This window comes from Watersipora subatra, chromosome 5 (assembly GCF_963576615.1).
Source record: "Watersipora subatra chromosome 5, tzWatSuba1.1, whole genome shotgun sequence".
NCBI classification, from domain to species: domain Eukaryota; kingdom Metazoa; phylum Bryozoa; class Gymnolaemata; order Cheilostomatida; family Watersiporidae; genus Watersipora; species Watersipora subatra.
The window spans coordinates 60,359,209-60,373,003 of NC_088712.1; the positions used below are offsets into that span (position 1 = coordinate 60,359,209).

At 34.6% G+C, this 13,795-nt stretch overlaps 2 protein-coding genes across 3 annotated transcripts; one reads left to right on the forward strand and one right to left on the reverse strand.

Moving 5' to 3' along the window:
* Positions 1-1,094: 1,094 nt before the first annotated feature.
* Positions 1,095-13,614, forward strand: LOC137396439 (UDP-galactose transporter senju-like). Of its 2 annotated transcripts, none has more exons than XM_068082722.1 (8): positions 1,095-1,204; positions 3,049-3,166; positions 3,319-3,365; positions 3,871-4,010; positions 4,287-4,432; positions 8,076-8,167; positions 11,080-11,189; positions 12,612-13,614. In XM_068082722.1, exons 1-8 carry the CDS (start codon positions 1,183-1,185, stop codon positions 12,945-12,947), a joined length of 1,011 nt encoding a protein of 336 aa, XP_067938823.1. In that variant the 5' UTR covers positions 1,095-1,182; the 3' UTR covers positions 12,948-13,614. The 2 variants fall into 2 exon arrangements, with proteins under 2 accessions (XP_067938823.1, XP_067938822.1); XM_068082721.1 differs by having other exon boundaries at positions 1,095-1,154.
* On the reverse strand, positions 5,093-6,448 carry LOC137396676 (uncharacterized). Its single transcript, XM_068082992.1, has one exon. The coding sequence runs from the start codon at positions 6,446-6,448 to the stop codon at positions 5,093-5,095; it is 1,356 nt and encodes a 451-aa protein (XP_067939093.1).
* Positions 13,615-13,795: the final 181 nt, after the last annotated feature.

Genomic DNA, 13,795 nt, shown 5'->3' on the forward strand with positions numbered 1-13,795 from the left:
ACTGGGGTTAGTTATGTTTAAAAAATATCTTAGACATTTATTTTATGATTAAATATTATTTTAAAAATGAAAGTATTTCAATCTTCACTTATAAAATGATGAGGGGTGTAGAGAGTGACAGCTGAATAACATTAGAAATTGGATAAACTCTGTTAAACTAAATGATTGAAAGTTATCCTTGTTTTGAGCTAAAGTAAACTTGGGATGACTTATAATACTTCTGTAATTGAGATATTTTTATTAACCCATTTCACTATGTCACTTTGATTAGGGATTATAACCATCCATTACCTGGAAATATAAGGCAGTTAGATTTCTGATATTGTTAGCTGAAATTCCAAGCTTATAGCCTTATTTTATTACTAACAAGTTGTTACTAACATTTTAAAACCTGTTATATAACTCCTTCATGCATGGATAAGCTATTTCTACAATTCTTGGTAAGGGCTATTTATACTTCCCACATTTTCTTTTGCCCAAAGACTGTATATGCTAAAAACTAAGTAATCCAAATGTAATTCACCGTAGCTCAAGTATTTTAGCATAAAAAATTGTGGATCACTTTGAGTCCAAACTTATTCCTCAATGTAAATCATGAGTATTTACTATCACTGAGCACTCTTTATGTGTTGAAAATTCCCCACGATATAATCATACCCCAAATATTTTTTCGATTTTATTTTTATTAAATTTTCAGCATTGTTTGAATTTCTGTAGGTGAGCCTGTAGTGGTATGGCTAGATTAATATAACAGTTCTCTGTATAACAAAAATTATAACATCATAACTGTATGTAACAGTTATAATGACTCTCTGTGTGTTACGCAGTCTGCCCGCTTCATTTCTATTGCGCTCAAAATTTCTAGGAATCTGTTTTGTCTTCTTAACAATACGTCCTAAATTAACTACAATTTTTGTAGAACTTTCTCAGCTAAATTTGTTATTTACCCAGTGTAGACATGTTTATGTTCCTTAACTGTTCCCCAACCCAACTAGAATTAGCTAGGTTAATTGGTCTTATAACTTTCACAACCATAGTTGTTGTTGACCATTATGGTTTTATGAACGCCAAATATATTATTTGTCTCAGGTTATGGGTGGTTCGGATGCCGAGTCCACTTGTGGCTGCTTATCAAAGGATCTCTTTCCAACAAGGTTTAGTTTTGTGATATTTATATTGTACATGGCACTATTTATTAATCAAGGTACGTGTGTGATTTCTTCTTTTATAAATATGTATTACTTAAACTTAATTTTTTTTCCGTTACTTATATTCAAGTTGCTGTAAGTGTATCAGGTTTCAACTAAAATGTTAAAGATGAACTAACACAAAATTCTAGTGAATTTCATCAAAAACCTCAAGTATTTTTCTATCATTTTCAATTGTTTTTGATGTTTGAGGATGTCTGACTAACAGGATGTTTCAAGATTAAAATTGAAAACACTTAATCACGGTTAAAATGATTTTAACCATTTATATTATAATAGTTTATAATAGAGTTTATATTATAATTTTTATATTCTTCAATCGAATAAATGTTTTAACAAAACTTTCCTAAACTTCTGCTAAATGCTCTCCGTACAAATAAATATTAAAGATAAACTTACACAAAATTTTTGTAGATTTTTATTCAGAAAGTATCCGTATTTTTCTATCACTTGTGATTGTTTTTTATGTTTGAGGTGATCTGACTACCAGGATGTTTTAAGATTAAAATTAACAAAACGTGATCGTGATTAAAGCGCTCGGAAGAAAAATATATGCGAAATGACACCGCTAGTTGTTATCATTGCAGTAGTTGATATCAGCTATTCCATTTAGGTTGCATGGTTATGTGTCTCTATTCTGTCGGTCTCTTTGTAACTAGAGGCATTATAATCGCTCCTTCGCTTCATCTGAGCATTTTAATCGCGATCAAGTTTTATCGATTTTAATCTTGAAGCATCCTGACTGTCAGATCACCTCAAACATCAAAAACAATAACAAATGATAAAAAATACTGATACTTTCCGATAAAATTTAAAAAAGATTGTATGCAAGTTCATGTGTAAGTCTTGCCATCAGTCATGTGGTGAATACTTAGCCGAGAACATTTGTTTCATGTTACTAAATATGCTTATATAAATGGAGAGCGGCACAAATGAATAGCTTTGGCGATTGCTATCTACATACTGCTTAACCTCTGTTTTCTACCACAACTCATTCTAGAAGGTGTTAGAAAAGTTCTTTGTTTGAACAATGAAACAATCCTTTTTCGTTACTAATGTTGTGAATAGTTATTGATCTATTCTAAGGCTGAAGAATAATTTCTTAGCATTTTTGCATCATTTCACACCACAACTGAGCAGGTGATATTTGACTTATTCCAGTTGTTACAGGTGCATGTACCTTATATGGCATCACAGGAACTGATGATCATTCGGTGAAAAAACTAGATATTTGCACATTGCTTACAGTTGCTAACATCACACACAATAGTATTACCCTAATATATACACTGCTAATAGTTACTTTGTTTAAATGGTTATTTGAAGTAAGCTTCATTCATCAGTTGACATGTCTGTTTATAAAGTCATAAGTTGACATGTTTGTTTATAAACTATTAGTTGATATGTCTGTGTTTTAACATATAGTAGTTGACATGTCTATTAATAAGGTTATTAGTTGACATGTCTGTTTATAAACCATCAATTGACATGTCTGTTAATAAGGTTATTAGTTGACATGTCTGTTTATAAACCATCAATTGACATGTCTGTTAATAAGGTTATTAGTTGACATGTCTGTTTATAAACCATCAGTTGACATGTCTGTTTATAACGTCATTAGTTGACATATTTGATATGTCTGTTTGTAATGCTGTGAGTTGACGTTTCTGCTCTAATGTTATAGGGTGAAGGGTCTATTTGACTAAGTTCACATGTCTTTGCGCAATGTTAAGAATTCACAAATAAATGTATGTTTATAATACCATGAGCTAACTACACTATGATGGTTTATCGCAGACCCCAATTTCTGTGAGCTCCTTAGGCTAGCTGTTGTTTTTAGGCATCCTTGTTAAGGCTACCAATAAGGAAGGAGGAGGGTATAATTATAACCCCACTATTGCTGTCTTTATAACAGAGTGGGTTAAGATTACAGCTGCAGTGATTTTGTACATCAAGGAGTGAGTTGTATTTTTTCTCATTGCCAGTGTATGCACTTTCCTGTATCTTGCGACTTTTACATCAATTGTTGATCGTTGCCATGTTTTTTGGTGATCTTGCCCGTTTTTTAGAGGAGTTAGTTATTGTTGGTGTGGGGTATTTCCTGTTTCAGTGCTGGGCTGTCTCAACTATTGCCAGAAATTGTCAAACATTACAGAGGTGAGTTGATGTCTGTCAGATTACATAAACTTGTGGTGCATGTAACAAATGTAACATATATACTGTGGTATGGTATTTCATAGTAGACGGCAAGCCACCTTTCTCATGAAAGTAATTAAGGAAGTTTCTGAAGGAAGAAACACAATTGTTACAATCCTGACAGGCGGGAAGAGTTGGTCAAATAAGTACAAATAAAGAGCTCGTTCACTGTATTGAGCTTGTTGATGAAGTTTAATAGTAGTACATGTATGTATGAAAGTAATTATGAACCTTATGAAAGGAATATAGCCTTCATAGCAAATCTGCAAAGAACGTCATATTAAACCCACTTAGTATGAAAATAGTTGACTGCAGGCAAGTTTTATCAGCTCCTGTGTATCACCTCAGTCTATTTTGATGAGACACTACGACTTCTAGCAAACATGGGCAATAAAGCGAGTAAACCTCACAGTCACAGATGCGTGTTCTCTTGATATGTTAGGCAATCGAGCTTCTTTTGTTGTAGTATGTCTTTTCTACTTTGTGCCTGCTGGTCTCTACTGCGCGTACAACAATCTCGGCTTTGTCAATCTGAAACACTTTGATCCCACCACATATTTCCTTCTACTTCAATTCAGGGTCGTTGTCACCGGCATCATCTTTCAGGTTTGCTCTCCAGTCAAACTTTTCTAGCTGCTTGCTTCTGTATCTTTAATCAAAAACTTGTCTCATTTTAATTGCCATGTTTTATTTTTCACCAAGCTTCTGTGTCATAGATTTTTGAGATATGAGTAGAAAGTGTATGAAAACCTGGTGGTATGCTAGCAGTTTGGTAACAGATCTGTATAGCCTTCAAACTTTTTCGAATTCCACTATTTTGACAACAAAATTAATATTAAAATAAAAATAAAGACACTGATATGTAGGATTTGTATTATGTAGTTATTGTTCAAGAAGAAGCTGTCACATATGCAATGGATGTCACTGGTTATTCTCACATTGGGGTGTATTCTCAAGGAGGTTGGCCATACTCAACAGGCTGTTACTGCATCACTATCATCTGCCTCGTCCAATGGCTTTTTTTCACAGTAAGCTATATCGTAACACCTCATTCGCGTGCGATCCATTGACTTCCAAATCATTAAAAATAATGTAAAACTTGTACATATGGAGGTAATTCGTTATGAGATTTGCTCCATATTTTACAACTTCCTCAAGTTGTGGCAAATATTTTTATAAAAATATATTGTTATTCGCTGCACAGCTGAATATGTAAAAAACTAAATGTAAACGGCTAACTTATATGAGAAAAATCTAGATGGGTCATGTCAGAATTGATAAAAGATGTTTTCATTGTTAGCGACACAAACAGAAGTGTAAGATAGGCAATGTATAGGTTCAGAAGTAGAGATGGTGATAGAGATATACTAGTGTAAAATAACTTAGTGTAAAAATTATTTTGTTATGGTTTTATTTTTAATGTTTTATTCTCCAGTTTTCTATCCGTTTCACTTTCATCTTTTAAACTGCTGTGCTTCAAGAAACTTCAAATTTTGTATGTCAGAATTACGTTGGGTGTAAAGTTACATCTTGTTCAAACTTTTGTTGTAAGTGTGAAGGCTGAGCCTTAGTTCAGCAAAGATCTTACTTTGAGCTAACAGCTGAGGTAAGGCTGACTTAGTTGAGGTGATAAGAAACCAAATTTCAACTGTATTTGGTACAGTAACTCTCTTTAAACCTTACAAGTGTCAATTTCGATTGACAGCCATACTACTACTACTACTACTTGTATAGAGCCCATTGACAGCCATACTACTATTACTACTACTTGTATAGAGCCCATTGACAGCCATACTACTATTACTACTTGTATAGAGCCCATTGACAGCCATACTACTACTACTACTACTACTACTTGTATAGAGCCCATTGACAGCCATACTACTACTACTACTACTACTACTTGTATAGAGCCCATTGACAGTCATACTACTACTACTACTACTTGTATAGAGCCGATTGACAGCCATACTACTACTACTACTACTACTACTACTTGTATAGAGCCCATTGACAGTCATACTACTACTACTACTACTTGTATAGAGCCGATTGACAGCCATACTACTACTACTACTACTTGTATAGAGCCCATTGACAGTCATACTACTACTACTACTACTTGTATAGAGCCGATTGACAGCCATACTACTACTACTACTTGTATAGAGCCCATTGACAGCCATACTACTACTACTACTACTACTTGTATAGAGCCCATTGACAGCCATACTACTACTACTACTACTTGTATAGACCCCATTGACAGCCATACTACTACTACTACTACTTGTATAGAGCCGATTGACAGCCATACTACTACTACTACTTGTATAGAGCCCATTGACAGCCATACTACTACTACTTGTATAGAGCCGATTGACAGCCATACTACTACTACTACTACTTGTATAGAGCCCATTGACAGCCATACTACTACTACTATTACTTGTATAGAGCCCATTGACAGTCATACTACTACTACTACTACTTGTATAGAGCCGATTGACAGCCATACTACTACTACTACTACTACTTGTATAGAGCCCATTGACAGCCATACTACTACTACTACTACTTGTATAGAGCCGATTGACAGCCATACTACTACTACTACTACTACTTGTATAGAGCCGATTGACAGCCATACTACTACTACTACTACTACTTGTATAGAGCCCATTGACAGTCATACTACTACTACTACTACTTGTATAGAGCCGATTGACAGCCATACTACTACTACTACTACTACTACTACTTGTATAGAGCCCATTGACAGTCATACTACTACTACTACTACTTGTATAGAGCCGATTGACAGCCATACTACTACTACTACTACTTGTATAGAGCCCATTGACAGTCATACTACTACTACTACTACTACTACTTGTATAGAGCCGATTGACAGCCATACTACTACTACTACTTGTATAGAGCCCATTGACAGCCATACTACTACTACTACTACTACTTGTATAGAGCCCATTGACAGCCATACTACTACTACTACTACTTGTATAGACCCCATTGACAGCCATACTACTACTACTACTACTTGTATAGAGCCGATTGACAGCCATACTACTACTACTACTTGTATAGAGCCCATTGACAGCCATACTACTACTACTACTACTTGTATAGAGCCGATTGACAGCCATACTACTACTACTACTACTTGTATAGAGCCCATTGACAGCCATACTACTACTACTATTACTTGTATAGAGCCCATTGACAGTCATACTACTACTACTACTACTTGTATAGAGCCGATTGACAGCCATACTACTACTACTACTACTACTTGTATAGAGCCCATTGACAGCCATACTACTACTACTACTACTTGTATAGAGCCGATTGACAGCCATACTACTACTACTACTACTACTTGTATAGAGCCGATTGACAGCCATACTACTACTACTACTACTACTTGTATAGAGCCCATTGACAGCCATACTACTACTACTACTACTTGTATAGAGCCGATTGACAGCCATACTACTACTACTACTACTTGTATAGAGCCCATTGACAGCCATACTACTATTACTACTACTTGTATAGAGCCCATTGACAGCCATACTACTACTACTATTACTTGTATAGAGCCCATTTGCTCTAGTGGCTTGTCAAAACAGATGTTTACTTCATATGAAGATAGAGCATACGGCTTATTATAAAATCTTGATTGAAATCTGGAACAAAAGAAATCATCTGTGTAATTCTATAAATTTCACTACAAACTTTAACTTCAATACGCACTTGAACTTAAAAACGCACTTTAACTTCAATACGCACTTTAACTATGAATAGCGAGTCTAACATGCCGCAGATATTGGAAGGGTGTTGACCTTGGTACTTATTGCATTCCTTGCTTTGTTGAAACTCATCAAGCGTGCAGGAGGTTTTTGAGATTTACACCTATTTTGAAATTCTTCTTAAGATTAATCTGCCGTAATACATCCAACATTTTTTCTGTAAAATACAAACCTAGAATTTGTTATTAATGCCAGTACTTGTCATTTTGGTAATGCAAATAAATCATCCCTCTTCTGATATATACTCAGTTTTACATATCCAACATTCATAATTGGGAACTGAGAATAAATGAGAAGATGGCTGATGATTTAGCTGCATTTTTAAAAGGACAATTGCTGGCAATAATAACAAATTGTAGGTTTATAGTGAACAGAGAAAAACCTTTCATTTTATAAAACTTTTTAGTTTTTTATAAAGTTTAATAATAATAAATTAATTAATTATAAAAATAAATGTTTTAAATTTTTTGAATAAAACTTTTGAAAAGAAATTATATACAAAATGTAGTTTGAGATATTTTAATTCTTTCTAGTGGGTAACAAGCTAGGAATGTAGCTGGCCGCAACGGTACTTTCTCATTTCAAGTTCTCTGTTTAGTTTTACAAGGTTTTATTCAAAGAAAGTCGATTGTCATTTCTGGAGGTTTACTTGTACATTGTCATTCTCAGTTTGCACCACCTACTATTAATAGCAGGATTTTATGGCTCTTGTCGGTGCAACCGGTTTATTATGCAGTTTCTATAGTGTTTCTCCACTCACAGGGCTGCCATAGTGGCCATACTCAGAAAGTCTTTTTTGTACTTTTGTACCATAGCCATTCTCATCTGTATCTTGTAGAATGCTGAATGTACACTTGCTGCTAATCATGGTACAAGTGTTTGCTTCCTGTTTTGCTGGAGTATACAATGAGTTTCTGCTCAAGGACACTGGTATGAGCGTACCTAACTTTGTGTAACATTGTACTTTGACTTCTTGGTCAACAGCTCTATAGTTGTTCGTCATCTTATGAGTCAGTTTTTTATTTGGTCATGACTAACATACATTTGCTAGCATTGTTTTTAAGGCTTTAACGGCAATAGTTTCATTTCAAACAGAAATGTTTACCATCTTAATGCCATAGATAAGTCATAAAAAGGGCAGAACTTGGCAATCAAATCAAATAGATGGCTTGACATTCAGAATTTAAAATATCTTTCTCTGTTGAGAGAAAGAGAACAGTATTATGTAGAATATTGCTTAAAGCACATAAATTATATAATTTTTTTGTTATATAGTTCAATTAATCAGAGTCTTGGCTTTCGAATGAGCCTATATTCAATACACAAAAGAATAACAGAACTATGAAAAACAGGGTGTCAAAAGTATGTCCTGCAGGAAAAAAACACTTGGTTGCGGTTCCCACAATGTGATGTCATAATTATTATTTAGCCTTAGGTAGTCGATCCCTTCCGCTGCTATTGAGGCTGCGCTTTTTTGTGACAATCGGTGCTGTTAAACCCGGAGAGCGCTAATAATAAACTGGGATTCTAAATAATCAACAATGCCCGGGGATCGTGCTAACGCCCGACCGATACAAACACATGTTCTGGGTTAATTAATTATGCTTCAAAAAATATACTGTCATTGATAAAGATAATGAAATCACATCCATCGATTAAATTGTGACCTGCAGTTGCCTGGTCCTAGGACTATATGTCAATCGCACTTTCATGAAATCACTCAATGCTTGAAATTAATTAGTCTCAGTCGTGCCCCTCAACATCACAATAAAAAGAGAGGGCAAGTGCATAATATCGTCGGGAAAACATAGTATGGTGCTTGGAATCTGAGTTATTTATCATAGAAATAATCTGTACATGGAAAGCTAATGACACTGATTCCTTTGCAGTCTTCATTGGCTCTCTGGAGTTGTCCTATCTTCGTTTGCCACTAGCGTCATTATCGTAGTTGATCAACAAAAGCGGTATGCAATTAAGTAAGTGGTAAGAGCACACAACACCGAATATGAAAATTGTGATGTCACAAGTTTCGAGCCTATACTATTAAACATTTCTGTGGTAGAGCTCTGGGGAAATCCTGTAAACACCAACCAATGTCTCACCATGGCAAACAATAGCTCATTCGAAAGCCAAGACTCTGATGTATTGAAATATATGATAAAAAATTTTGTAATTTATGTGCTTTAAAGGAGTTGGCAATAATATTTTTAAAATAATTATTAGATGATGTTATATGCAATTTGTTCAATCATGTAAGCTGAAATCAAAGGGAAAGCTGTAATGTATATAGTATGACTAGCTTTGCTACCCGGCGTTGCCTGGGTAATGAAAAGGTCTTTGGTCAGAAAATGGATTTGTATTTAACCCTTTGGCTTGGTTAAAGCCCAGCAAAACCACCCGAAAGTTTTGTAATTTATTTTTCAAAATTCAATAAAATTGGTATTTTATGAACATGAATAGCTCAAATCTTAAATTTATTTTTATGAACAGAATCTTTTGTACATAAACATTAATTCTCATATCTACTACTACAAAAAAAATACAACCACGTGTAATTGTCCCTGTATGAAATGCTTGGGAGCATTTCTTTCGGTAGAGTCAAACGCTATATCATAGCCGTGCGAGCTACCATAACGATCGTTTTTCTCGTATATTCCAAGTATATTAAAAGTCCAAAAAGTTTACATCACTTCTATCATCTGAATTATTTTTATTCTGATCAGACGAAAAATCACTAACGATCGCAGGATCAAAGAATTTTTTATTTTACTCTTTTGAAAGTCGAGCCGATGTTGACTGGTTTTTCCAATTTTTATTCTTTTTCCAAGGAGTTCTTTAGCTTTTAGCACAAAGCAACGCCTCTCGGATAATTGTTTCATATTGTAAATCATCGACTAATAACTTGTTGATTATATTTAAAACTTACTAGTTTTCATATCCGTTGTTTAACATTACTAGGTGATAGCTTTATAAATGTCTACCGAAAGCGACATAAATGTCGTTTCCCCACTCAACCGATAAACGACATTTTGGTCGTTTCCCCAGCCAAAGGGTTAACATATAACAACATTTGCCATTCTAACTTCCAAACTACTTATCATGAAAAAAGTGTTTTGTGTAATTGAAATAAATTAAGAGATAAAATAAAAACAACTGTATAGGTTTTCAAACTTTGTCAAACAATTTTTAAACTTCATATCATGACGAAAATGTTTTGTGCAGGTCAAATAAATTAAGAAAAGTAAAACAATTATTAAAAAGGTTTAGGTGTAATTGTGAAATAATTAGCAAGTAATAGCTAAATTAAGTCAGTTTTGCTACGATTACAATAAAAGATGGTTCGGTAATGATACAATTAATACAAACTGACAAAACAAAATAAAAATCCTGAATATGTTTAATTAATAATAACAATTCTTGCATAGAAGTGTATGTGTATAAAAAGTTACTGTTCCACCAGAAGCTATCCATCAAAACTTTGAATATGATGACGATACGGAGACAATATAATTGTTTTCGTGAGACGAATTGGCCTTGACCCCAGATATAGTAATCGAACCTTACGAAAAATGTTTCTTAACAGCTGCATCGTAACGCGTGGTCACATCGGTAAAATAATCAGCATGCGATATAGCTATAGTCGGAATGACCTATCCACAGACATTATTTGAGAAATATATACATAGAAGTATATGTATACTTATAGGTATACACCGTACAGATATATAACTGTACATAAAACATGATTTTACTTTTCTACACTGAGTGTTGCAGTATACCGTATAAATATCTTAAGGTTGTCTTTCATATAACCTGAAAGTGCAAAAATTATTTGTTGGCAGGAGCCGAGGTACATGTCATGATACAGAATATATTCATGTACATAGACTCCATCATCTGTGGATTGCTTCTTCTTTTGTACCAAAGTCCTGCCAAGGTGTTTACTACACAGGTTTGTACAACTTTGTGAAAATTTCGGTGCTTAATTTACACTGCTACTATCACTTTTAAGTGCTGTAAAACCTCTAATTGAACATCATGGTGCTCTATTGTTCAATTAGAGGTGGTGTTCAATTAGAGGAGGTGTTCAATTAGAGATGGTGTTCAATTAGAGGAGGTGTTCAATTAGAGGAGGTGTTCAATTAGAGGAGGTGTTCAATTAGAGGAGGTGTTCAATCAGAGGTGGTGTTCAATTAGAGGTGGTGTTCAATTAGAGGAGGTGTTCAATTAGAGGAGGTGTTCAATTAGGGGAGGTGTTCAATTAGAGGAGGTTTTCAATTAGAGGTGGTGTTCAATTAGAGGTGGTGTTCAATTAGAGGAGGTGTTCAATTAGAGGAGGTGTTCAATTAGGGGAGGTGTTCAATTAGAGGAGGTTTTCAATTAGAGGTGGTGTTCAATTAAAGGTTTTACTGTATGACTTAATGTGGTATAACTTTTTATTGGCAATGTTAATCATCAAAAAAATTACCTTTTTCGTCACATACTAAAATGAAAAAAAAAGAGAAGACAGAAATCAGGAATTATTGAGTGAGTTGAACAAATGTGTTTTGAAAGTTGGTAATATAATAGTATTGTAGAAGAGTCAAGATAGTGAATTGAAGGTAGTAGTAACAGCAAGTTTGTAAACTGAAACACACGATGGTGGATGTACATGTAGTATGTTGGTGTCACGAAATAGAAAACGGTGTTTTTTATGTGTGAAGAAATAAATACAACTATTATGGGTGTAGTTTATGCAGGATTTTGAAATCTGTAACACCAATGCAGATAAAGCAATATGTACAAAGATTTTGTGATGTGATGAGTAGAAGTGATGGGTAAACAATATGGGTAAACTGTAATGCGTGATTCGTCGTACACGAGTCTCAGTGTAAACTTCTGTAAGAAGAATATCCTTTACTGCTGTCGATATGGTGAGACGGGGGAATATATATATCAACACCATTGATCAGATGACAATGCAGACATGGAAAGTAAAACAGTGGAGCTATCTTTTTGTTTATAAAATATCTGAACTACCTTAGGTAAAACATGTTTGGCGAAAGCTTGCTGCAAACATGATCAATATGTTCAGACCATGTCAGATCATCGCTTGTGATGAAGCTAAGTAGTTTTATTGGTCTCCTTCATGACAGAATGTTATCCCCACATGTGAACTGAAGGATACCGTATCCATATTGAGAAGAATAATCAACTAAAAATGCGACTTTTCACAAATCTTCATACAATTGGCGGTGTGACATATCATACATTCATGATAGTTCATCTTTTGTTTCTGTTTAGTTCACTTTTAGTAAGTTGTTGTCACTTAACATCACTTTGATCTGTTTATCCAAGCGTCAGCAGATTTCAGCGTTTTGTGAATCAATTGCAGGAGTTTTCCAAAGTGCTTGGGAGTCCAGGGGTTATGGTTGTGGTGCTCAACAACGCCGCTATTGGAATTGTCACGTCTCTCTTTCTTCGATCTCTCAACTCCATATTAAAGACATTCGCGAGTGCTCTTGAGCTCATGTTCACGGCGGTGCTCTGTTGGTTTATATTTGGTATCGCTGTTGATGTTTACACGGTTGTGTCTATCGGTATCGTTAGCGCAGCAACGTTTCTTTACGCTCAAAATCCGGTCGTGAACAAGGGCAAACTTGATGAGGAGGAGGCTAAGCAGTCCCCTGCAGCGGCACCTGCTGTCAACTCCAAGTCTTCGATGGTCTGATACACTTATACAATCAAAAAGACAATCTTTTCTTGTCGTACTAGTAAATCTTTTTTATTTCTCAAATCTTCCATTTTGTTTTGCAGTGATTCTGTTTGGAAAAACAGAAAAATGTTTTTATTAGCTTTGTATTAACTTTGGCTCGCATGTGATACTCAGACTTAGATTGTATAGTGTGGAAAGTGGGTGTTGTCAAACCTCCTTGTCCTTCAGTCCGTATGTCTTGCCAACGAAAAAAATACCGCAGTTTCTATACTCATGAAATGTCTTGTCAGTCGGTTGCAACAATCAAAATATACAATTTGTCTAGTTTGGTCACTTCACTGATATTATTATTTTTTGTTACGATTTTGATTTACCACAAATTGTTCTAGTCATGTATGGAAATTGATCAGTGCTTTCATCAGTTCACACGGAACATACATTAGAGGCACTCGCCATTCTCTGTTCTCATGATGCCATGTTGATTCGGTTTGCTCTTAAACTGTTTTTTTATCTTATCTGTTTAATTATGAACTGAATATACTAGATATTATCTGCATGTTTGACCGTTGTGTTATATATTTACATACATTTATGTTTGTAAATAGATATCCCTTGCATCATCAAATGTATGTAGGTTTTACTACGCATCATGTATGTTAAATATAGTACAAATTGACTCATGCTTGACTAGATGGGCAATTACCTATCCCTGCGATATGTGAGGTGTCAATTTTATTAATGGCTCAATTGATTATTATTGGGAGTATTAAGCAATTACATGTATTTAGTCATTATTATGATTGAGTATTAGCATAAACGGTTTTTAAGGCATAAGATAAGCAAACTCCATATGGCAGCTGACC

Excerpts from the sequence above, each read along its gene's own strand:
- LOC137396439 (XM_068082721.1), top strand. The coding sequence starts at position 1,106 with ATGCCGAGTCCACTTGTGGCTGCTTATCAAAGGATCTCTTTCCAACAA. Across the intron at positions 3,167-3,318 it reads GTGATTTTGTACATCAAGGA|TGCTGGGCTGTCTCAACTAT; the intron begins GTGAGTTGTATT and ends TTCCTGTTTCAG. Across the intron at positions 8,168-11,079 it reads GTTTCTGCTCAAGGACACTG|GAGCCGAGGTACATGTCATG; the intron begins GTATGAGCGTAC and ends ATTTGTTGGCAG.
- LOC137396676 (XM_068082992.1), bottom strand. The coding sequence starts at position 6,448 with ATGGCTGTCAATGGGGTCTATACAAGTAGTAGTAGTAGTAGTATGGCT.